This window comes from Parus major, chromosome 11, assembly GCF_001522545.3.
Source record: "Parus major isolate Abel chromosome 11, Parus_major1.1, whole genome shotgun sequence".
Lineage (NCBI taxonomy): Eukaryota > Metazoa > Chordata > Aves > Passeriformes > Paridae > Parus > Parus major.
Window position 1 is genome coordinate 8,527,233 of NC_031780.1, and position 25,252 is coordinate 8,552,484.

Sequence of the window (25,252 nt, forward strand, 5' to 3'; positions counted from 1 at the left end):
TCCAAGCCATTCAAAACGACAGCTATGAAGTTGTGGAGAAGATGGGGAACAGCTGGGAGGGGTATCAGGGTCATGGACCCACGACTGGGGTCTGGCCACAGCTGACGCCAACCTCAGCTGGCCCTCAAAGCCGTTTGCTTCAGTTGTGCGGGATACAACTTGTGTTGCCAACAACGCCTTCCGTTCGCTGGCAAAGGGGCTTTAAACCCATACATTTGATTTGGCAAGGGCTTTAATACAACCTGCTGGCGCTGGGGCTGCCGCGGGCGCTGTTCCTGTGGGTAACGGGACTCGCGCCCGCCTCTTCCGAGAGCTCCCGGGCCCGGCACCGCCCGCGCGTGCGCAGCGGGGCCCGCGGGGCTCTCGCGAGAGCGCGCCGGTAAACAGCGCTGAAGATGGCGGCGGGCCGGGCGGCGGCGGCGCGGTGAGCACGGGGCGGGCGGGACGGGCCGGGAGCGCCGCGGCTCCCTCAGGGTCTGGGGGGAGGGCGGGGCGGCGCTCGCTGTCCTCGTCTCCGGGGCTGCCTCGCCCGCCGCCGCGGCGTGGGGCGCTCCCCGCCGGCTGTCACTTCACCTCCGCCCTGCCCGGGCCGGGAGCGGCGGCGCTGCCCCGCACGGTGCCCGGCCGTGCTCACTGGGGCTTTAGTCCGGCCGGGGCGGTACCGGGCCCGGGCTCGCAGGGCTCGCTCGTGGTTCCGGCCGAGCTCTCCGGACGGGACGGTGCTGCTGCACTGCAGCCGGTGATCCTTGCGGCGTGCCCAGCCCGCGGGCTGCGGTGCCCTCGCTTCGGCTGAAGCAGGGAGTGACTCCGAGCGTGTTCTTCTAGGGCAGGGGCAAGCTGGCAAGTGTGGCACCCGGCCAGCCCCTCACGGTATGGGTGTTAAACAGAATAAATCTGTGGGCGTGCTGCTCCTTTGCACTTAATATCCATCGTACTTCGTTATCTCCTTATATACAACCTGTCATCAGCCGTAAGGGTGTTTGTTTTACTCATTTGTGTGGTTGCTTTATTTTATTGCTATAGGGGTTATTAACTGATGAAGTGATAAGCCAGGCAGAGATCAGCCAAGGACGGAAGTCAGTGTACGCTAACTGTTGAGTTAGGAATGAAGGGGAAACTTTATAATCACAAGCAGTTCCCAGTCTGTCATGGTATTGTCAGTCAAATAAAAACAGAGGTAATTTCTGCCCCTATTACATGGAAATACTTGATAAAGCTAAATAAAGTTAAATAAAAATGAAGTAATGCTGTCACATTCAGACTCAGTTCATCTGTTGTGCTGTCTGCCCATCATTCCCCTAAATCATGTGAATCCCCTAATAAGGCTCCTACTTTCCAGTCTTTGTTACAGCTGCAATATACAGTTCTGTTCTGCTTCTCCAGGTGCTGTGACAAACCAGACAAAAATGTTTCTCTTTTCTTATCTTTTAATGACCTTTTATCTCTCAGTTGCTGGTTGAGTGTTTGGAATTCAGAAGAACACTAGAGTTTCAATTTTTCTTGAGTGTATTATGTAGTTTGGAACATAAGGGGAAGAGGCTGTCCCTCCATATGGAAAACACTTTAAACTCCTTTCTTTAACTTCACATCCTGTGTAACCAGCACTTATTTTTTCAGGTGCCCATGTTTTTAATAACACATACCCCAGCTCAAAAAAATTTGGAAGACTTTTTTCATGCAGATTTTCAAGCACAGTCATTAAAGCTTTGCCTCTACTGGTATCTCTTGTTCTTACCTGGCTTTGGCCTAGAGTTTGAATTCATCTTGGGTAAAATGAAGTTCTGTGCGTTATTTCTATTTGCTGTTTTTTCTGATTAAAAAAAACAACAACAACATGCTTTTTAAAGTGTCCATGGACACTTTTATCATATTAGTATTTTATTTTGCACTTTTTCCCTGCCATGGAACTTGCATGTCATTTTTAGCTCTTTGCTCCACTTACATAAAGTGTGGTTGAGTTTGGTGTTCATTCTTGCCTGTTCTCTTGTCAGGTTAATACCTGAGTGTTTCATTGTGCTCTGGTCTGAACAAGGAAAAAACTTGAGTGTTGGCAAAAAATTGTAAATTAAATATGAGGAACTTTCCCCCCTATTATTTCTAAAACAAACTACCAAAGGTGTCCTTTTTTTGGTGATTTTCATACTGTACAGCTGCACAAATTATTATTATTAATGCATCTAATTATTTTCTGTATTGCTCTGCCTTACAGGTTGGCTTGCAATCAGCTTTGCTAATTCTTCTAGGGAGTTAACTTTGCCACCAGAAATGGAGTACAGGACTCAGCTGCCACATCCTGAGTGACTGAATCATTTAATGCAAAATGGAGAAGAAGCGGAGAAAGAAATGAGCCTGTTCACTAGGCTTGACCTGAAAAGACCATGAAATCTCTACTTATTTTGGATCCAGCTTTCAGAATACCCAGCTGATCAGCACAGTGAAAGCAACGTTTACTGAAACAAAAATGAACTAGTTTATAAAGAAGAAAATTGTGATTTGATTATATGGAATTTTTGGAATGAAACCATTTTCTTCTATGACCATGAAGTTTGCCAACGTCTGGCTTGTTCTGTTTGTTATTTTACTCTGTGGCAAAAAACACTTTGGTACCAGAGTAGGGAATTCCTCTCATGAGGCTCACGTATGTCCTGGATGTTCTCGTCTTACTTTGGAAGTGGAGTTCACTTCAACAGTCGTGGAGCATGGTAATAAAGAGTTAAGCAGTAAAAAAAAATCCATGTTATGTTTATGTGTATGTTACTGATTTGTGGTGTTTGTGCAATTGTAACACTGGGTTTCTCTAGAAGCACATCATCTGCTAAATTCTCTGCATTTGGAAAGAGGAACACTTTTTCAAAGGTTTTTTTGTTTAGCTCCTTTTCCAACGAAAGAAGGGAGAAGGAGATGCAGAGGATTTTAAAAGTGAAAATGGAGTGTGAAGGCTCAGGTGGGCAAGTGTGGTGTACTTAGTAGCTGTTTGTTTTAACCTGGCCAGTGGTATGCTTGAGCCTGTTATGAAATGTAACCACACAGATGGGCCTTGAATGGGAGAGAAAAGCAGGTAGTCTCTCTGGATTTGTTAAAGAAAAAGTTTTGACATAATACTTGCATGAAAAATGGCATATAATTGAAGGGAGCAGAGGAAAGGCAGAGTGAAGCAGATGCTGCTGCTGGGATGGCAGAGGATAGCAGTAGGACACCTTGACCCTGCATCCACGTGTTGCCTCAGGAGCCTGCAGTGTTCCCGCAGTGAGGCTGTGCCTTGGTGCTTGCAGGAGGGTGGCAGGAGTGACATTCCTGTGCACAGCTGGCCAGAGCTTTAACACAGTGAATGTGGTGGTGTGAGCTGAGGTGGAGCCTGCTGACAAATCACTGGTGCAGATCAAGGACTGGACTGTTGGACTTTGTTTTCTGAGCTTGTCATAGTTGGTGTCAGTAATTTGCACTAAAGCTCAGTACCATGTAGAGTCTTTAAACCATACCTGTCAAGAGACACACTGAATTGGCATATCAGTTTGTAACAACAGATCTGTTCCCTCACCCCTGCTCCTCTCATGTCATTTCACTTTTCCCTGATACTTACAATTCTACCTTCCTTTCAAAGGCTTTTGTTATATTTCTTATGTTTCCTGATGCAACACCCCCTACTCCTCTACATAGTGTAGAAATAAATTGTGGACTTGTAAAAGCAACAAAAAAGGGCCACAAATTGTGATTATTTGTTCTGAGTAAAGAAAAGAAAAATTCAGACTTTGCAATGTGAAGCTGCTTAAACGCTAGTTCTGATAAAGTTGTGCTCTTGTTCCAGAGTATATTGTGGCTTTTAATGGATACTTCACAGCTAAAGCTCGAAGTAAATTTATTTCAAGTGCGCTAAAAAGTAGTGATATTGAGAACTGGAGGATTGTACCTCGCAACAACCCAGCCAGTGACTATCCGAGCGATTTTGAAGTTATTCAGATCAACGAGAAGCAGAAGGATGGAGTCCTCACACTGGAAGATCATCCAAACATCAAGCGTGTGACACCTCAGAGAAAGGTCTTTCGGTCACTCAAGTATTCGGAGTGTAAGTTATTTTCTGTGTGGCTGCATGAGATCTGTTTTGGAAAAGTGTTCTCAGCCTTATTTCAGACCATCAGCTTAGTATTGCACAAATGAGAAGTGCCCTGCAGTTTCTTTTTAATTAACAGAAACCTCTTCTTTTGGTTATAAAATTAAAATAATCATACATTTGCTGAAACCTGCTGTATTTCCATCTACAACATAGAAACATTTCTTTTGCAGCAGTTGGTTACCTAAGAATAGGGACCTCTGTATCCATAGTGTATAAACCAGAAGCTTTTACTGATTGTGATTAGAGAAAATTGCTACTCAATAATCTAAAACTTCGGTTGTAACAGTATGATGTCTTAAGTTTGCCTAAGAATCAATTATATTATGGTTTTCCTCGTGCTGTTATTAATTTTCTTTTTCCTAATCCAATATAGCTGATCCAATGCTGCACTGCAATGAGACCAGGTGGACTCAGAAGTGGCAGTCATCCCGCCCCTTGAGAAGAGCGAGTCTTTCTTTGGGTTCTGGCTTCTGGCACGCCACAGGCCGACACTCGAGCAGGCGCTTGCTGAGGGCCATCCCTCGCCAGGTCGCTCAGACCTTGCAGGCAGATGTCCTCTGGCAGATGGGTTACACAGGTACGCTTTTGCTCATTGCCTGAGAACAATAACCTTCTTGGAAAAGCAAGTGAAGTGTAAGGAGATTTGCTATGGAGTTGAACCAGAAAAAGCAATGGTTTTCTCTCAATAGGTGCTGGTGTGAGAGTAGCAGTGTTTGACACCGGTCTGAGTGAGAAACATCCACATTTCAAAAATGTAAAGGAGAGAACAAACTGGACTAATGAGAGAACCTTGGATGATGGTGAGTTACTGTGCACTTTTCCAACTGTTCTCGACACTGGTGTGTTTTGTGCTTGCTGATGTGCTGCCTAACACCTGTTAAATTTTAATATTTAAAGCTTAATTTTGCAGTGCCCCAAGCACTTTGTACTCATACTGAATTCAGCAGGGAGTATTAAGGTTCCAAGAGGGTGGGTGCATAAATCTCCTTGGAGTCATATGTGACACTTCATCATGGCTGTTGAAAAATGTCAGGGCAAAAGATTACTGTGGACCTGTGAATATGTTGCCAGAGAAGGTGGCAGTTAGAGCAAATCCAGCAAAGGAGTTTTCTTTCCTACTCCTTTTCATGTTGCTGTTTCACAGAGGTACGTATTTCTGTACCGATGAGGGACAACATTTTCCTTCCTTATTTTATTTGAGAAACATGCAAAATGTGCAGTCCTAAACTGATCAGAATTTGGCACCTTCCTGTAAAGTTTTTCTATTCAATACAACTGAACCTTTTATTTTCTACACTGTTTGTGTTCCTTTTTCATGTGTTGACCCTGATTTGCCTTGACCATGTACTTTCACAATTATTAACTTCATACAGTTTGGGTCAGTGAGTCAGTTGGCCATTGAATCTCCCTAGTGTTCAAGGTAGATGCTTGTTTTGCTCAGTCTTGTGTGCACCTCCATAGTTTTGTGTACATAGTAATTACTTTACATTGCAGTGCCTGCTTTTGGGCAGCTCTTTCTGCAAAGTTCTGTGCCTGGAGGGTTGCTGGGCAGGCAGATTTGAAGCTCAAAAATATAATGTGGGCGGTCCAATAAAGTAAAAGCTAAAGGGTTTTTTGAGGAGAGGAGAAAATGTTTTCTTATCTCATTGCTCATGCTTCACAAATCTTGGTTATTGCAGACTCAGTATAAAAATCCTTTAAGTAGTCCACATTAAAATACATTTACTTTGAAATGAGCTGCATTTTCCAAAATACTGTTTTTTTGTCATGATTTCATTGGTAGCAATCAGGAGTGGATGGACTGGAGAATGAATCACCCAAGTTTTATCAGCTGGTTGTCTGGCTACAGCGTGCTGCAAATTCTGTCCCCATTGAACCCGGTAATGAAGTACGGTTCAAAAAGACTAGGACTGAACCCAGCACTTGTGGTTTGTTGTAAAGTGTGTTAAATTTATGTGATTTTTGCTATAGGTGATGTTCAGGGTAAAAATTCTCGGCAGTGAAATAGTTTGTCTTCTAATGTTTTATTTTGTTTCCTTCTCATGCTGATAGGTTTAGGCCATGGGACTTTTGTAGCAGGTGTGATAGCCAGCATGAGGGAATGCCAGGGGTTTGCTCCAAATGCTGAACTGCACATTTTCAGAGTGTTCACCAATAATCAGGTAGCTATTTTACATGTGTTTCAATTCCTGCCTTTCCAGGTTAATGCTGTAATAATCCTTTCCTTTGGGAGTATTGCATGCACTCATAAATGTAGACATTTAGAAGTGGAAAGGATACAACTTTGTATTTGCAAGAGACTTACTACAAGACTTCTGTCAGTTTACAAGTTTGGTATATTTTTCAGAAATAGTATATGGAAGTCTTACATGTATAATGGAGCAGCCACTCAAATGTACCGAGTGCTAGAAATTTAAGACCATTGCCACTTTTGTGCTTTATTTCCCTGTTGTTTTTCCTCTATATGTAAACTCTGTATTGTCATGAAACACTGGATTTTTTTAATGGTAACTTTTCCCCCTCTTTCTTACATAGGTCTCATATACATCTTGGTTTCTGGATGCTTTTAATTATGCAATTTTAAAGAAGATAGATGTACTGAATCTAAGTATTGGTGGGCCAGACTTCATGGATCATCCATTTGTTGACAAAGTTAGTATGAGGAAATGAAGTTGGCATAATGTTTGTATCTCTCACACAAATGCTGGACTTGCAGAACTATTTATTTTTGTCTGGTCCTGCTGACAGTTCCTGTGTTTCTTTTGTGTGACAGAATTTTTGTACAGTGTACAGGCTTTTGGGAATGTATATAAGGAATGAGTTAAACCCCAAGCACAGCCCAGATGTTCACAGAGTTACGGAAAATGCCCTTTTACAAAATGCTTGATAATCTGCTAGAAAATTACTCTCAAGCAGACAACTAAAAGGACCTTTAATTGGAGACACTTAACTGAAGTCCACTCTTGGGGTTTTTTTAAAATCTCTGCATGGTTAATTTATTTCATGGTAAAAAAATATGTATAGCATGATTTTAGTGAATTTAAGAACAAGTAGGTAAAAAATGTAGGTAGTTGACTCAGCTATGTGCCAAGAGATTTGGTTTGAGTTAAGATGGAATGAGGTTTTTGTCTTTCTAAATGTTATAGTTCCCTGAATTTTTGGCCTGACCTTCAAAAGCATTTAAGTGAATTAATTTACTCTTCAACTAAAGGATATAGTTGTTCTTTGTAAAGGCCAGTTAAGGGATTTGAAGTGTGTAAATTCTTCCTTGTTTTTTTATGATAACCTGAATTGAAATTTAGTTGACAGTGACTTCACTGTACTCCCCAGAGCACTACTGAAGGGGATTCAAAATAACTACTTGGCTTTGTCATCTGCAGTGCTTTGTTACAGATAAGAGTTTTTCCTTTGGTGTAAGAAGATTCTGTCAGCAGTGTTCCTGTCAAGGCTGGGTTATTGCTTGTATCATCTTAAGAAAGTTCAGAACTTAGTACTGGATATACAGTGAGATGTATCTTGTAAGGCTATGAATTATGTCTGTTAGAAAAGTCTCTCTGTGGTGGCAGAACCTTATTGTGAACATTGTTTTTGTAGGTTTGGGAGCTGACTGCCAACAATGTCATCATGGTCTCTGCTATTGGCAATGACGGCCCTTTATATGGGTGAGTGTCAGTGACCGCTTCAAAGAGAACCAACTGTGTTGTTATGTGGGTTTGGAAGCAGTTGTGCTTGGTCAGGAGGTTTTCTCTTCTTTTTTTCTCTAATCTTAGAAAGTGACTCAAATTAAACTCCTTTCCCTTTTTCTTTTAGTATTTAACTAAATGTTTTTCTTTGAAACAGTGGAAAGTCAGCAAAAGAAAAATGGCAGTGCTTCCACCTGACATTTCCCTGTTAGTGTGAGAAGACAGCTTTGGCTAATGATCTTGGACTTAATGAATATAGATCAACTCAGAACAATTTGTGGTGTATTTCTAAAATGAATGCCTAAGACTAGGTTTTGTTTTGTCTTCAAGGTAGATGGTTTGATAGTTACTGAGTTAGTAACTGCCTGATAAGTTGCTGTCCCCTGTGAAGTATAAGTATGTGACAAAAATCTAATGGCAGCAATTCTGTTACCAGCATAAACTTACGACTATATCTTGGATTTCTGGGTATTTGTTTTTTTATTCCTGTCTCCCCACTTATTGTAGGACTCTCAATAATCCTGCTGACCAGATGGATGTGATTGGAGTGGGTGGCATTGACTTTGAAGATAATATAGCTCGATTTTCATCTAGGGGAATGACCACTTGGGTAAGATATTTTCATGATGGCCACTCACATTTGTAGCCAAAATAAGGGCCTTGGGAAGGGCAACCTTTTCTGAATTGGCAGTCCTATGTAGATGAGTGTTGGAGAAAAGATTTCATCAGACATCAGAACAGTTAGAAATTGGAAGTCTTTAAGCAAGAAACTTTGTGTTCTTTTCAGGGTTTCTCATTATTAGTAGTTATTACTAGTAGTTATTATTAATCCTGACTACTGTTGACATTTTTGATGAGTTTATAAAGCATCCACTTCCTTTTGTATGATGGCAAAAACTTGTTTGTGTGGTTAAATCTGCAAACATGAAGGCCTGCTCTTTGGTTTAAAAATCCTAGGGTTTTCAGGTGCTACATAGGAAATTGCACTTAGTTTTCTGTGGAGCTGAGGTGGTGCTTGCTGCACACACGATGTCACATGAGCTTGCACCGCAATCTTGATCAAGGGAACTGTCACAGGGGATTGTCACAAGTTTCTGTGTAGCCAGTAGCAGTGTGGTTCTCATTTTGTCAGTGGTTTCCTGCTTAGCAGAAGTGCAGATCAGCAGTAACCTTGAAAAGTTGGGAACTTGTCCTGAACAGCTTGAGTCCTTCTTTGATGTAGCTGCTATTCTGTGATGCTGAACCTCAGATAATCTGGTTGCTAATTTCACTTCTGAGTGACCTGCAGTTAATTTAAACGCCCAAATGAAGCCATCAGTGTTCATTTTACATGAAGGCAATAATCCATTTGTTTTCTTTCACAGGAGCTGCCTGGAGGTTATGGCAGAGTGAAGCCTGATATTGTTACATACGGCTCTGGGGTGAGAGGGTCTGGTATGAAAGGCGGATGCCGCTCCCTCTCTGGGACAAGTGTGGCATCTCCTGTGGTGGCAGGTGCTGTCACTCTCTTAGTGAGGTAAGTCTTAAATAAGAATCTCTAGAAAGGTATCAATCAGGAGGGGCATAAAAATCTCTTTAAAGGAATCCATCAAATAAAACAAAATTGTGTTTAGATGTAGAAAAACAAAGTTGGAGAATAAAACCACTGTTCTGCTTGAGACATTATCTTATCTGGCTACCTCTATGTTTCATGAAAAAACTTGAGAACTGTTTTGAATACTAGTTAGGTCTTTGAGACTATGATTAGGGAGAACAGTACTATGAGACAATTTTGTCACATTTTTTAATCATTTGGAATTTCTTTGTCTCTGTCAACTGTTGTAAAAGAGCAGCTGCTCTAAGTAGGCACCTTTAGTAGGTAATTATGTACTTGTAAATTTTATAGGATGCAGGGTTTTATGGCCATTATCCTGTTGCATAAGTCAGCTGTTGCACCCTGAAGAATTTGAAAGTGGGAACTGCAAGTCCATTCCCTGTGTTTGTCGTAGCTACTTCATATGGATGAGACAAACCTTTATTTGAGAAAAACGAAAAAAATTCAAAGTCACCATCATATTTCCTCCAAAAAATGGTGCATTTTAGTTTGAACAATAGAGGTATTCTTTCCCCTGGGAAAACAGATATTTTATTTAGCATATAAAGATACTGCCCTGATTGTAATGACTGATGTTCCTGGAGCGCATTGTAAGGAGAAAAATACATGTATTATTAGTTTTTAAGAGAAATGTACCAGAAATTTGTCCCTCTTCTACAGTTGTATTGTGAGAAATCAAGTAACTTTAGACAAATATGAACAGAAAATGTTACAGCAGAGTGATTTTGTGGTCTATTTTTTCCTGTTTCAGCACAGTTCAGAAGCGTGAAATGGTGAATCCAGCAAGTATGAAGCAGGCCCTTATTGCATCAGCACGGAGACTTCCTGGAGTCAACATGTTTGAACAAGGACATGGCAAATTGGATCTTCTAAGAGCTTATCAGATTCTCAACAGCTATAAACCACAGGCCAGGTTAATTTTAATCCTTAATTAATCCATGGTACAATAGAATTTGCTCTTTTGTTTAAGAGAGCAGGTGGTGCATGTGTAGCTCAGTTGAGCAATCCATGCTTGTGCAACAGTGAGGACTTGCACAGATCTTGTGTAATCTCAAGCATGAGTTTTGACCAGAGAATGGATGAAAAGTCACACAGCAGTGTAGGGGATGATCCTTTCCTCTTCTAGCCTTAGATGTTATGAATAATATAAGAACACAATGGAAAAGTAGTTAAATTTTAACTTTTGAGAATAAGGACCTTCTCCCTGTATTGAGATGTTTCCTTTTTTGTGTGTGAAAATCATTTTACAAAACTTGAAAAAAAATAAGGAAGGGAAGAAGATTTTGGGTCATATTTGGGAAGTACAGTGAGAGACTGGTAAACTATGACTGGCATGGTTTATCTGAAACTTTTTTGTACTTATGTGTAGTGTCACATTATTCTGTTTATTGGTAATTGTTTTCTCTTTAAACTTTCCCTCATCTGTCCTGCTGTAGTTTGAGTCCAAGCTACATTGACTTGACTGAATGTCCCTACATGTGGCCCTATTGTTCTCAGCCCATATATTATGGAGGGATGCCAACTATTGTTAATGTTACCATCCTTAATGGCATGGGAGTCACTGGGAGACTTGTAGACAAGGTAAGTATTAACATTGTTCCAAATTCTGATTGGTAATGTTGCTGAAATCTTCCCAGAAAATACTACTTTAGCTGTGAAATTTGTAGAACAAACCTCACTGCTGGGAGCAAGAGATGCAAAGTGTTTGATTAAAGGGTGCACCCACACTGGAGGATTTGTTAACACGAGCTGTCCACACGTTTTCAAGCAATGCATTAGTTTCAGGGTGTGTAACATTTTATCTTTGCAAAACCAGTTTGAATTAAAATGTAGTTAGAGATTTCTTTTTATTCTCTAATAGCATTTAAAAGCTTCTGGACAGACCTTCTTAATATTTTTTGTTTCCATCCTGGAACATAAATGATTTCAGTAAAAAATCCTGACACTAAATTAAGCCTTTTCCCTGAGTCAGAGCAATCTGAATGTATCAGCTTACCAGACTCTGCTGCCAAACCTCTTCTTTCACACCAGTGATATTGAGCATGTTGGTTGGCTAGGGAGGTTTTTAATTAAGTAAGTATAAATGTAGAATAGATTTGAGAATTGATACAAATTAAAAAAGACACCTGTCCTGTAACTCCAGCTAATGTAAATGAGTCTAATTTCAACATTTTAGTGTGACACCTGAGGTCTGGTTTAGCTTCAAGCTTAGGTTAAAGGGCATTGAAACTCTTATCCGAGGTCAGTAGTTTATGGTAATACACACAGCTGATGTAACTGGCCTGTTAATTCACCTCATTATCAAAGAGAAATCTTTGGGTGTTCTCACCATAAATAAACTTCTGCACATGATCTCAGAATGTTAAAGCAGGTTTACTTGGGCAGCTTCTCATAGCCCTATCTCTGAAAAGCCTTTGGTCTGGGTCATAGGGGCTGTCACAATTGCCTTGATTCACTGACACCACACCAAGCTTTTGAACTTGGAGGGCATTTTAAAATTTGATATAGTCTTCAGAAGAGCTAATGTTTATTACTTCAAGCAGAGGAAAAGGGCTATGTGTGCAAAAAGTAGTGATTGCAAATACTGTGCTACAAATGTTCTGTATTCTTCATTTCACAGCCAGACTGGCAACCCTATCTCCCCCAAAATGGGGATAACATTGAAGTGGCTTTCTCCTATTCCCCAGTCTTGTGGCCTTGGTCTGGATACTTGGCAATTTCCATCTCTGTAGCAAAGAAAGCAGCATCTTGGGAAGGCATTGCTCAGGGTCATGTTATGATCACAGTATCATCCCCTGCAGAAAATGAAGTAAGTTCTGCGCATTTTGGATTTCCTGGGTGAAAAGTTATCAAAACTGCTTTCTGATATGCAAATACCTTGGTTTTAAGGGTTTGCTCTAGCCATGTCATTTGAAGCATAAGTTAAATTTGGGTCAGGAAATTAAAAAGTACAAATAATGTTCTTTATAATTGAGAGCAAATTGCCTATAATTTAGAATCAGGAAGCCTCTCTTTGGGACCAACACCATAATTTCATTCGTTTATTGTGGATTTAAGTAAATTATTTTGAGAAAGATTGCCTAAATATGTTTTTTCTAGAGCAATGCTTAATTGTTCCTGAGAAACTTAAGATTTTGAACGATTGAACCAGATCACAGTTGTAACATATGCTAACTATTTTTCATTCTGAGTATAATTATAAATTGTTGAGTGCAGAAAAAAATAACACAGCAATTTAGGACAAAAGTAATCTCTTTGTCTCTGGAGCTGGTACCGGTGACACAAAGTAGATTTGGTACCTCCAGTTTTTTTGTTAACTGTGGTTAACTGATTCCTTTGGGAGAAAGGATTTCACTGTAGTTTGTTCTGTCCTTCAGTCTAAAAATGGTGCAGAGCAGACTTCAACGGTGAAGCTTCCAATAAAAGTGAAGATTATTCCTACTCCACCTCGTAGTAAGCGAGTCCTTTGGGATCAGTATCATAACCTCCGTTATCCACCAGGATACTTCCCCAGGGATAATTTGAGGATGAAGAATGATCCGTTAGATTGGTATTTATCTCGGCTTCTATTAAATCAGTATTTCTTGATTGTGGGTTAATGATCTGGGATAACTTTACTGAACGCCATAGTTCTAGCCTTTTTCAGAAAGGCATGGGTTTATCTTTTGTAAAATCTATGAAAAGCACTTTGAGTCTGCTTGTGGTGCAGGATTGTTTTTTGAGCTCTATGGTTTTATTCACATGAAATGAAAAGCTTTTAAAATGCTCATTTAAGATACTGAGATTTTTGTTTGACTTTTGTATTCTGACCTAATTTCTCACAGGAAGTTAAAGGGGACACTTTATTAACTGCTTCAGCATTCACACAAACTTGACAATTTAAAAGACAATAAGGGAACCCTTGTCTCTTAAGGGAGGCTGTCTTCAAACAGGGAAGGACTTTGCTGCCCTTTCATAGATGGAGCAGGGAAGCATCCATAGAAAAAAACATGCAGCAGTACCTCAGTGAGGATTAATTGAGTCAGTGACCAGGACACAAGTTTTGGAAAGCTTCTTGGAGTATGCAGAGGTGGCAGGAGGACAGGATTTCAGACAATCAGAAAGGTGGAAATGAGATTTCTACACGGCAGATCTAAATGTCTTCAACACTCTTCTCTTTCTAAGGAATGGTGACCATATCCACACAAACTTCAGGGACATGTACCAGCACCTCAGGAGCATGGGGTACTTTGTTGAGGTTCTTGGTTCCCCGTTTACATGTTTTGATGCAAGTCAGTATGGTAAGCATGAGTTAATTGCCTTGTTCTCCATACTGTTAACCTTTTCCTGAACTGACTTTTGTTGGAAGACCAAAAATGTTTTGAGGTACAAACAAAAATTCTAGTGGTAGCAGAAAAATATTTTGGCATTGGGATAGTTACTATTTATGTGCTGATACTTGTGTGGAGTATTTCTGGAGAAGCTTGCTTGGGAGTTTAGTAGAATTAGTGTTGTTCTCTGACCTTACCATGAAAAAAAGAGAGGGAAAGCCAGCCTCTGAGTGGGTTAAAGCTCCTTAGTATTCAGTCCCACAAAGGCAGAACTGTATTTGTCAAACAATTTTGGCAGAGTCAAAATGAAACGTGGCCTGTTTAACAGACTAAAATCAAAGGTGTCCATCCTGGATCTTTATGTTTTTGATCTTTGATTAGATAAAAGAGTGGGTCAAGTGTTCATCCAACTGTATGTAATAGTAAAGCAGTATGTGATTTGTTTCTGTGCTCATCAGGAAGCAAATTGGATAGGTTGGGCAGGCAGGGGACAGAGCAAGCTGTCTGTGCTCCTTTCTTCTCCCATATGCCCCTTGTTAAACCGTGGCATGCTCCAAAAACACTCTTGTTTTCAGCTGGGATGTTATTTAGTGCACTGTAAGGTGAGCATGCATTCTCCTGAGTTTGTCAGTTCTGGAACTGTTGCCAGCAGTAATCTTTTGTTTATCTTGAATCTTAAGTGAACTTTCACCACTGCTTTTAGAGTTCAGTGGATATACACATGGATACATTAATGTTAGCCCTTAAAAAAGTAGCAAAATAGTGTTTCTTCTGATATCACTAGTTTTATAATTGATAGCAGCATTAGGGGATTTCTCTCTACTCTGATTCACCATTGTGTTGTACCTCATTTGATTGTAGTTGGTTGGGCTTTCAGAATTTCCTAAAGAAGAAGTGAGGGGAATAAAACTCAATGATCTGTGGTCCACCTGCCACTTGTCCCTAGCTTGTATTGTTTTCACACTTGTGTCCCATTTCACTCTGTCCCATTTCTACAGGATCTTTATCAGAAGGCTTTCCAAATGCAGACTGCCTGGACTTGCAGAATTGGTTTGGTTGCAAGGAGTTGTGAGACATGGGGCTCACAGTGGTTAATCAGATTGCTCAGGGTGTCATCTTGTCAAGATCTGTGTTATCTCTGAGGATGGAAATTTCACCACCTCTCTGGGCAATCAGAAAGTGAAGAAGCAACAGGGTTTTGTATTTAGAAGCAGTCTAGAAGCATAAGCATGTTTTCAGGGAATAAAAGTATATTTTTCTGGTTGTGTTTTTCTCAGTGATGCAGAGAAGGTTGTCCTTGCTTGTTAACAGGAGTGGGAGAGGGTTATGTCAAAGTGGCAGTGGCAATTTAGTCAAGCTTACCAGAATGAAGCTGTAGTTTTCAAGGGGTGAATCAAACCCCTTTTTTTCAGAGTAATTGCTGACTACCTGGCTGCAAGTCTGCAGTAGTGAGGAAAGTACTGTTAGAGCTGGAGCAGTGAAAAACCTCCTGACCAGGCAGCATCTGCATTAGCACTCCAGTTTGGATCAGTTTGAATCCCCTCATTATCCAGCTGTGCCACAGTTTGGCTCAGTTTATGGAACATTTGGGTGACACCAAGCTGCAGAACACACACCTGACACATATGGGCATTCAGTTCTTGAGACCACACAAGCAGGAGTCATAAGTAACACCCTAAAAACTTCCTGTGCTGCAAACTAATTTTGGGATACATTTGTCTTACATTTACTATCCTCAAATATGGCTTTATTAGATGAGCTGCCAGAGCAGGACACATGGACCACACAATGTGAAAATGTGCACTTGTGTTGGCTTCTGTATGGGTTTTGTGAACAGTGGTAACATCACAGTGATGACCAGCCTGGAGAACGCCTTTTTCTGCTTTTGCACACAGGGACTTTACTGATGGTGGACAGTGAGGAAGAGTATTTCCCTGAAGAGATCACCAAATTGAGGAGGGATGTTGATAATGGACTTTCACTGATTGTCTTTAGTGACTGGTACAACACATCTGTGATGAGAAAAGTGAAGTTTTATGATGAAAACACAAGGTATTGACATATTTCCAAGTGGTTTGGGAAATAAAATGCCATAGAATTGCACCCTAAAAATCCCAGATGTGATGCACTGTACTTCAGCGCATCTTACAGGATGTTACCTGTAAGAAGGTGCTACCTTAAGTAGCAGAACTGATCTTAGGCTACAGCTTTAGGAGCATAGCTACCCATTTTATCATGATTGTGGAGTCCTCTTTGGTCCTGTATTCTACTTCTAATGCCAAGATAAACATTTACAATGAAAACAAATAAGAAATTTGAGACAAGACCAACAAATAAAAATGGACATGTTTTACTTTAGGGGAGCAGAATAGAAGGAAAGGAGCATTGCAAGAGTATCACCAGGTCATGCACCTGTTACTGAAATGGTTGCATGTTTATATTGCATATAAAGAAAAAATACATGACATTTTGCTTCATTATGAAAATGAGAAGCATTTGACATGACTGTCATTTTTACCTCTGCTTAGCCAAGCAAAAAGCATAAGACTGAATTTCTTTCAAGTAAATTGAAGTTTTTCATGCAGCTGAAGTGCACTGAGAACTTTACATCAGTATTATTTAATTTTAGCTCAAAAGCAGTCAGAGACAGCTGCTCAGATGCCTGTGGAGTTAAAGAAGACTTTAAGATGTAATTCATTATTTAAATGGCTTTGGGAAAGTCTGTATGCAGGGGGATGTGTGACTTTCTGTTACCCAAACTCTAGGTGTATATTTTGTATACTAATAAACAGTGTTACACTGTAATTTTTGTAGGCAGTGGTGGATGCCTGATACTGGAGGTGCTAATATACCAGCACTCAATGATCTGCTTTCTGTCTGGAATATGGCCTTTAGTGATGGGCTGTATGAAGGAGATTTTACCATGGCAAGTCATGAAAGTGAGTACTGGAGTCCATTGCCTACACAGGCTACAGTGGGGTGTTTGGAAAATGGTTTTCTGCAAGTTTGAGGTTGAGCAAGAGTCAAGGGAACTGCTCAGATTCAGCGAAAAGAGTCTTGTAAATGATTTCTTCCTTTGTAGACTTTTTCATTGTATTTGGTTTAGCTTTTCAGTTGAAAAAAAACTCCAAAATTGAAAGATTTGGAAAGTGTGTGAAGGTGAGCCTGTGAAAGCTGTGCTTAGCAGTGTTTTCTCTGCAAACACACACATTGGTCAAAATGTACAAACTCAGTGCAGCGTTCCTGGGAATGTTTTCTCCTGGCTTGTTGGGTAGGGAAGGGAGGGAATGTGATTTCTGGTTCTAAGCAGCGGTTTTGTGATGTCTTCAGTGAATTATGCATCAGGGTGCAGTATTGCAAAGTTCCCAGAAGATGGCATCGTCATTGCACAGACATTCAAGGATCAAGGTATGAGCTTCCTGGTCCTTTTTTCCGTGTTTTCAGTAGAACTTTGGGGTTGGTGCACACGCAAAGTTGCAAAGTCTAAACGTTTAAAAACAATAAATGCAAAACCACATTTAAAGGGTATATATTTTTACATTTTCTCATTTTGCCTAGAGCTTGTAGCTGATGCCTATCAGGCAGCTGCAGTGTGACTCTGTATACAGTTATTAAATAATACAATATCCAAGTGTTATATGCAGCCCTGTATTGTGACTGCTGTATGGAAACACATCTGCATGTACGTGTGTCTCTGGAAGGGGAGAAATTGTGTTGTAATTGTGTTACTTGTTCATGTTTCTTATAAATTTCAAATGCTACTGAAGTATATCCCCTGATCATTGCCATATTTAGCATGAATGTTGTGGTAGCTGTGATGATCTAAGGATATAAATAAGGAAAATGTTACTAGACAAAATGTCACCAGTGAAACTCATAAGGGAAAATTTTATGCTTACAGGATGCCTGTGGTCTCAGACTTGAGTGCTTTGTTCTCTGTGCCTTTCCATTCTCTTCTATCGTAATTTCTTTCATTTGGGAGGGAGTAATTCAGAACTGTAATGGCAATTTAAAAAATAAATCTTTTATATTTGATGAGCTTTTAGGAAGTGCTGTGCAAGGGCAAATGACCAGAACTCTTAGGGTATTGCAGGTCAGGTTTGTGCAGAAGGTTTAGCGTTTTGGGTGTGAGAGCAGAAGCACATGCAGTGCTTCTGATAAAACTCAGCAACTGCCTGAGAAGATCAGTCAGTTCACTGTATTTTTGACTTAGGATGTACAGCAGAGGTGATTACCTTATGGAGGAATTTTCTGGAACAGTAGAGCTCAGCTGTGTGAGCCTTTTGGAGGAAAGATAATATCCCTGTATGCCGATGACTTATGTATTTCCTTATGTGCGAGAGAGAAAGAGTGTCAATTTGACAGGTAGCCTGCTAGACCTGCTTTTTCTCTTGAATCCTTTTCATTTCAATTCTTGGGGCAAAAGAGCTCTCTGTTTTGCTTCTGCTATCTAAACAGTGTCTCAAGTAAAGGGGATAAATTTCAAGTAAAATACAAAATTTGTCTTCATTTTTTTCTACTTGGTATAATTTTAGGAAGGAAGGGTAGCTTTCCTAAACCAGCTTTCTGTAGAATCTGCAGAAGGATGGAAACAACATAAAGAGCATAACATTTTGATTTTAAACATTTTGCTGAAGGTACTAGAATTTTTTTATTCAAGGCTGTTGAAGATAATCCAGGTTGTGATGATCTTCTCCACCAAAGAAAGAAGAAAAATATTATCAATAGGAAACTTTACAATCAGAGTCTTGGAGCAATTTCATTTTTAGCATAACATCTTGGGGGTTTTGAAAACTTCTTGTAAAAATGTGTGACGTGGTGTGGGGCATTGTTGCATTGTTGCATGTCAGCTGGAAATGTAGGCTGTGTTGTTTCATGGGTAGATTGACATTGATGCTCTGCAGCCTATGAAATTGATTTATTATTTGCTTTAGGTCTTGAAGTTTTAAAACAGGAGACTGCTGTAATTGAAAATGTCCCTATTTTGGGGCTTTACCAAGTTCCTTCAGAAGGTGGTGGCAGAATAGTTCTGTACGGCGACTCCAACTGCCTGGACGACAGCCACCGGCAGAAAGGTGTGTGAGCCCTGCACGTGGGGAGAGTCGCTGTCCTGCACTGACAGCTCTCCTCTGGGGTTCTACAGCCCCCACCAGAAGCAGATGGTTTGTAGGGACTCTAAATATTCCTTACTGGGGATTAATCTTAGTTCTTCAGAGCTCTACTGAAATGCTGTGAGGTACGTTTACAGCAACAGAGTGCCTCACATTAGATAGCCCTCTGATAAATGGGGCTGTTTTCCACACACTTTTTTTTCTGTTCCACAAGATTTGGGGGCTGATCTGCAAGGGGGGTTTGGTTTGTGGTCTTTTATTTATTTATTTATTTGTTTGTTTGTTTATTTTATTTTATTTTTTGGGGTGTTTTTGTTTGCAGAAGGCACTAACAGTTACACATTCTTGATCTGAAGTCGTGAAGAGGCCACTAGGAGATCCTTCCACTTTTTCCCTAGTAACATCTTCAGAATGTTTATACAGAATAGTGGATTTTGTCTTTTGAGTTTGCACCTCAGCCTGCCTTGTTCCCTTTGCAGTGTTTCTTGTGAGGATTTATGGTAATGTCCCATGTTTCAGTTGTGCATTACTGTTTTCAGGTTATCCTACATTGACACAAACCAGCGGCTGTAAACATGTCAGAAAGTAGGAACTTCCATTAGTTGTCAAAGCATTTGTTTGCAATTCTAGGTAGCAGTTGTGTGAGTTGTGTGTGTGTTTTCTGTGGCTCCCAGAGAAGCCATGCTCTATGGCTGATTCTTATAAAAATCTTTTTTCTAGCAGTTGGTTTGATCTGACTTTGCAAATTTTTAAGAGGTTGCTTAGGTTTCTCATGACATGTAAAGCACAAGCTGGTAGATCTGTGGCTTGAGGGGAGCGAGATAATCCAATATGTGAAGTCTTTTTCTGCAATTCCACTGAACAGAACTGAATTTTCCTTTTGTGATGAAAAGTACATCTATCATTTTTTAAGCTTTTGTCACTGATATTTTAAAATACTACATTATGTAATCCATCCCTTGCCTAATTTATTTAAGTTTAAAGGAACTTGCTGCCTAAGGGAGCTCTCCATCTGTAGCTGATTTCTTTCTCTACCATACATTTTGGGGTTTTTTAAGAGTTCTGTGATTTTTCCTTATCTGCCTTTGGGCTGCTTCCTGTGAGTTGCCCTAACACCTGCACATTGGTGCCTTAGTGCTTGCTGCAGGTTATTTAAAGCACATAACAAAAGAGAAGGTACATAGCTTTAAATTAAGTTATAGAAAATAATGCTCTGTGACCTCCCTAATACTGTTAAATTCAGGGTAACATCTGAAGCAAGAAAGAGTGGAATGCTCTAAAGAAATCCTTTAAAATTAGCTTTTCAGTTGTGAACCAGGAGCTATGTCTCCTGCAGAGACATTGGTGGCTTTAACTGAGGAAAATTCCTAACATTTGTGAATATAAATCCTTAAAATCTGTTTGACCTCTTTGAAAAATCAAAGGTAAGGGTTTAAGGGACACTGGGATTATGAAGATTAACTCCCATTCCCAGCCAACTGTTCCTAGGGGCAGAAGTTCTGAGAAAAATACTTTGCTGTGTGGTGGAAATAGCTGATGAGGCATTGTCCTACTCCTGCAAAGTAGAGTTGTGATGTGAACTAGCTGGAGTGCTTGTTCCTTAGGGGTAGCTCTGGATTAAGGTAGTAATAATTCAGGAGAAAATCAAAGCGAAGGATCATGAGCTTTTGAAGTGCAAAGGAAAACTATGATCACATGTATTGTGGTGCTGATTTCCAGCCTGGTATGTACCACAGCTGCTGTAGGTTATGCTTGTACCTTTAGCTGGGATGTAGCCAGAATGTTTTTTGTTTATTTTTTTAAGCTTGAGAAAGCAAATGAGTCATATCCTTGCACTGTAAACACTACCTTGTTCTCCCTTTCTTTGCAAGGTATTTATTTTGTCCTTTCAAAAATACAGTTGGTTCTCCATTTCCCTGTTAAAAATTAAACCAGAAACTCAGAGGTTTCTTTGCTTCCACTGAAGAACTTCATGATTTTTGTCAAAACTTGGATGACCTTGCATAACCTGGAATTCCTGTATTCAAAACATATTTTTTTTGTGTTCTGCTCCTCAAAAGAGCCTGGTTTGCTACACACGTGTCAATTTTTAAGACTGAGGCGTTTAATGCTGTGTTTGTGTGTTGCAGGGGAATATGGGGTGTGTGTTGAAAGTTGCACCTTTCTTAAAGTGAGCCTAGAACTTCAGGAGAAAAGCAAGAGCCAGCAAAATGGATTGTAGTTCTAAATGTCATTAAAGCCTTCTTAGCAGAAAGATAAGCCATTTTAAATGTGGCATAATGCATGTCTTGTTTTGGGGCTTGGGCTGTGAAATCCACAGATTGCTTTTGGCTCCTGGATTCCCTGCTGCAGTACACGTCCTACGGGGTGATGCCGCCGAGCCTCAGCCATTCCGAGAACAGGCAGCGGCCGCCGTCGGGAGCCGGCTTCTCCCTCCCCGAGCGCATGGAAGGTGAGAGAGCCTCCATGGCCAAGCACAACCCAAAGCTCAGCGACCCTCAGGGCAGGAAGGCTGGGGCAGACCCCTTGAGTTACGTGCCAGTAAGGTTGGTTTGCTGCGAGCTTTGCAAGGTTGTGCTGTTTTGTTGGAAGAGAGCACATTTTGCAGGGTTTTCTTGTGATATAGTTGTGATTAGACTGAAGAGAATGTTCTTTTCATAGAGTAGGAGTGTTCAGATGCCTGATTCTGCGGGGGGACATTCTAGTTACTAGCTACAGAGAATAAAGCATTCAGTCTTATCTCACATGCTGCCAGGAAAACTTGGATTAACTGCTGTGGTACGTGCAGACTCTTACTATTTTGTACGGTACCCTTAGGTTAATTCTAATATTTAGCTGTGAGTGCTTGTTTCTGTAAACAGCTCCTGGGTTTTACAGCAGCACTGTTTAGCTCAGGGTCAGTGTTGGTAACTCTTATCTTGCCTGTCTCTGGGTAAGCCAGTCTCTCTCTGCTGTGAGTTGCAGGTAACCATTTGCATCGATACTCAAAGGTGCTTGAGGCTCACTTGGGAGACCCTAAACCCCGGTCCCTTCCTGCTTGTCCTCACCTGTCCTGGGCCAAACCACAGCCTCTGAATGAAACTGCCCCCAGGTTAGTGTATGTCTTTCTCATACAAGAAGTCTCACTTTTGAGTTCAGCTGAAAAATTACTTGTTCTATCTGCTTTTGAAAGGGACAGCTGTAATGCCTTTTCCTAGAAAAATACCAGATTGCAAAGAGGAAATAATGATTAATGCCTCTTCAGTGAATAACTCTGACTCACCTAATAGCTACACTATGAAACTCTGGTATTTTAAAAATAACTTCACAAGTCAGTGTTGTGATTGAGTGATTCCAACTTCGAATGAACAGTCTTGATGAAGCCCATCGTCATCGTGTGCCTTGGAAAGAGTTTTCTAAAGCATCTTCCTGGACAGCTCTCCTAGTGCTGCCTTCTCTCATGCCATTTGTCAGTCCCTTGAAGGACAGGGCTCCACACAGCCCTAATAGTTGCTAATCTAGGTTATGTCCCTGTGGTGCCTGAATTGAAGTTTGGAGGCCTGCAACCTGCAGAGCCTAAAGAGTGGATCAGGCATCATTTGGGTCCAGACTAGTGAGTTATACGTAGGGTGTATACGTACTGTCACTTTTTCTATATGTTGCTACAAAATTCCTTGCATTAATGAAGTAAGTGGACAGACACCTCTGTCTTTAAATTTCTTCTAGCAACCTTTGGAAACATCAAAAATTACTGTCAATTGACCTTGATAAAGTGGCACTGCCCAGTTTTCGACAGAACCGACCCCAGGTGAGACCACTGTCCCCTGGAGAAAGTGGAGCGTGGGACATTCCTGGAGGTAAATATTGAAAAGTTTGAAAATTGCTGGTTTTGTTTTGCTTTTTTCATAAGCTTTGAAAAAGCCCAAACACAGCACAGCCATATGAGAGCCACTGTTTATTTTCAATTGTGGAAAGCATGCATATAATAGTATGTCTGTGTTATAAAAGGCTGTTTGATGAAGATTTTTTTGCATATGAATAGTTTGTTCAATAGAAAGTGTGCATGACATACTGGGAGGAAGATCTTTGTGGGTGCATTTTGATAATTTTGTTTTGGATAGGTTTGTTTGGATGACTGATGGGTCAGCAGCAGCACCTGTCCTTAGGAGCTGTGACCACATATTACTGCTAATTAAAATTCCTTCTGTGAGTGCAAAAAGCAGAGTCCAGAAGAGTTTGTGAGAATGGTGCCTTGGGCATGCTGTTACACTAACAAATGATGTCTAGCACTCAAAACAGCTTTCAGGTGGGCAGCTCTCCTGTACAAGCTTGGCACTGCAGGCGGAGCTGGAAGCAGATGGAAAGCTTTGTATGTGCTCTTTTCCCAGTCTGAGCTGCTAGACCAGAGACACCTGTAAAAAGGAAGGGTTTGTTTCTCTAGCTTATCCTCATTGTGTGCACAGTCTCAGGAGCAAGCAAGCATGAAATCACTTTCCTCGTTCCATCAGGATTTGAATTGCAGCAATTACTTAGTAGTAAGATTATGGTCAAGTGTCTGCATCTCTCTTCTAATGCAAAACAGAAGATTGTTGTTACAGGGGGAATCTGGACTATGCTTTCATGTGCCCAAACGGGTCAAGGTGGAAAGGCTGGTGCTTTTCTCTAAAGTTAGCATCCCATCTGATTTTCGCTAATCGGTCTGCAGCTGTTAATCTTCCTGTCTGAAATATAATCTGATTAATGGCTGCCTGGGCTTTGAACAAGAGTTAGCGGCAGATCCTTTTGGTAGATGGCATTAGCACCACAAAGCCATCGTGGCTCACGTGGTAACTGCTGGCTTCCAAACCTCTCTGCCTTTCTAGGTATAATGCCTGGCCGGTACAACCAGGATGTGGGACAGACCATTCCTGTCTTTGCCTTTCTGGGCGCCATGGTGGTCCTGGCGTTCTTTGTGGTGCAGATCAACAAAGCGAAGAGCAGGCCAAAGAGACGGAAACCGCGCGTGAAACGACCGCAGCTGATGCAGCAGGTTCATCCACCAAAGACACCTTCTGTGTGAAAGCTCTGCCGTGCCAAAGATGACCTCCTTTGCTTGCTTTCCGGGGCAAGGGTTCGCTCCCAGTGGAGGTGCAGCAAATGTGTACCTAACATCATCTCATAGTCTTTGGTTTGTGGAGAGAAAAAAGAACCTCTGTACATAAAACTGCAGCTTTAAGCAGCTGAAGCCACCAAAGACTTGAATACTGTTTAAATGGCTGCTTAGTCACTACATCCCAAGAGGGGGAAAATGGACCTTTTTTTTAAGCTGACCAAACTAAAATTTATTTGTTTAAAGGCTATTTTCTATATTTATTGTTGGGGAGGGCGGGGGAAAAGTCACTTTAAGGACCTCTGCTAAGGAAAAACAAGTGCATTTTTTTTGGATGGAATGCAATTTTCTAGAATGGCATTACGCTGAAGAGTATAATGTGCACCATTAAAGGAGGAAGGGACTGAGAGAGACCAGTACAAATCAGTGAGGTGTACTCCTGCAGTTTATTTTTATAAAGCAAACTTACCATGATGTTTTGTAATTTTTGGTCACGATTTCACCGTTGTTGGTGAAGCAGATTTTTCAATAAATATGTTATCTATATGAAGCAGAGACAACGTGCTAAGTGGCTCTTCTTTCCACTTGGAGTCAAAGAGAGCAGACTGTGGAGTAGGGAAGATTTGCATGTCATCTCTCTTCCCACCATATCTTTGTCCTTACCTGCAGTATCCCAGGTTGCAGACATTTCCTTGGAACACTAACTGGGCAGTTGCACAAACCCTGCTTGCTCTGAGTGAGCACAAAGTTCTGGGAACCTTCAATACTCAGCAGCACGTAAGGGGAGAGCTCTCAAAGAGCTGTACAGAAAACCGTCATGGGGCTAGCACCTAACAGCACTGTGTGGTGTCACAGAGATGAAAACCCAGTTTGATTTGTCCTGCTTGGAAGCCTGTGAATTGTCACTGGCTTAAATAAGGATGCAGGCACAAGTTTCCCCTGTCCATGTGGTGCCAGTTAATGTTGCCATAACTGAAATAGCTTTTCTCTTTTGTAGTGAAGCTGTGAGGTTTTAACAGCTGCTTTCATCATTGCTCCAAATGGGCATCTTTTCCTAGGAGGAGCCAGGAGCTGATGGCTGCCTGTATCTGTGAATGGAATGGCAGCCTGGGCAGGTAAGCAGTGTGCACTGGTCCTGGGTGAGTTTGTGGGCAGCTCTGGGTATGGCTGGAGAAAGAGGAGGCAGAGATAACCCTGCTGGGGTAGTCTGCACACATCCTCCTAGGGCTTACCAGCAGTTATGGGGATGGGCTGTGGCAAAGGGCACTGCAGGAGAGAACTTTACTCCATGTAGTCTGGGACAAGCCTATCCAGGTAGTCATGGATAGGGTTTGTCAGTGCATGAGTGTCCTGCAAAAAAGATTGGGCAAACCAA

The 25,252-nt window shown here is 41.1% G+C and overlaps 1 protein-coding gene across 5 annotated transcripts; it reads left to right on the forward strand.

Moving 5' to 3' along the window:
* The first annotated feature begins 65 nt into the window (after window positions 1-65).
* MBTPS1 (membrane bound transcription factor peptidase, site 1) lies at window positions 66-24,434 on the forward strand. 5 transcript variants are annotated; one of them, XM_015639952.3, is made up of 23 exons: window positions 66-424; window positions 2,210-2,702; window positions 3,806-4,063; window positions 4,485-4,688; window positions 4,801-4,911; window positions 6,164-6,273; window positions 6,647-6,763; window positions 7,706-7,773; window positions 8,302-8,404; window positions 9,159-9,310; window positions 10,140-10,301; window positions 10,825-10,969; window positions 12,009-12,197; window positions 12,766-12,938; window positions 13,553-13,668; window positions 15,594-15,750; window positions 16,513-16,637; window positions 17,029-17,106; window positions 18,633-18,773; window positions 21,130-21,261; window positions 21,768-21,900; window positions 22,515-22,645; window positions 23,651-24,434. In XM_015639952.3, the coding sequence occupies exons 2-23, from the start codon at window positions 2,516-2,518 to the stop codon at window positions 23,845-23,847; spliced, it is 3,189 nt and encodes a 1,062-aa protein (XP_015495438.1). In that variant the 5' UTR covers window positions 66-424; window positions 2,210-2,515; the 3' UTR covers window positions 23,848-24,434. The 5 variants fall into 5 exon arrangements, 4 of the variants coding, with proteins under 4 accessions (XP_015495438.1, XP_015495439.1, XP_033373136.1 ...); XM_015639953.3 differs by having other exon boundaries at window positions 21,774-21,900; XM_033517244.1 differs by lacking the exon at window positions 66-424 and adding an exon at window positions 549-870.
* Window positions 24,435-25,252: the final 818 nt, after the last annotated feature.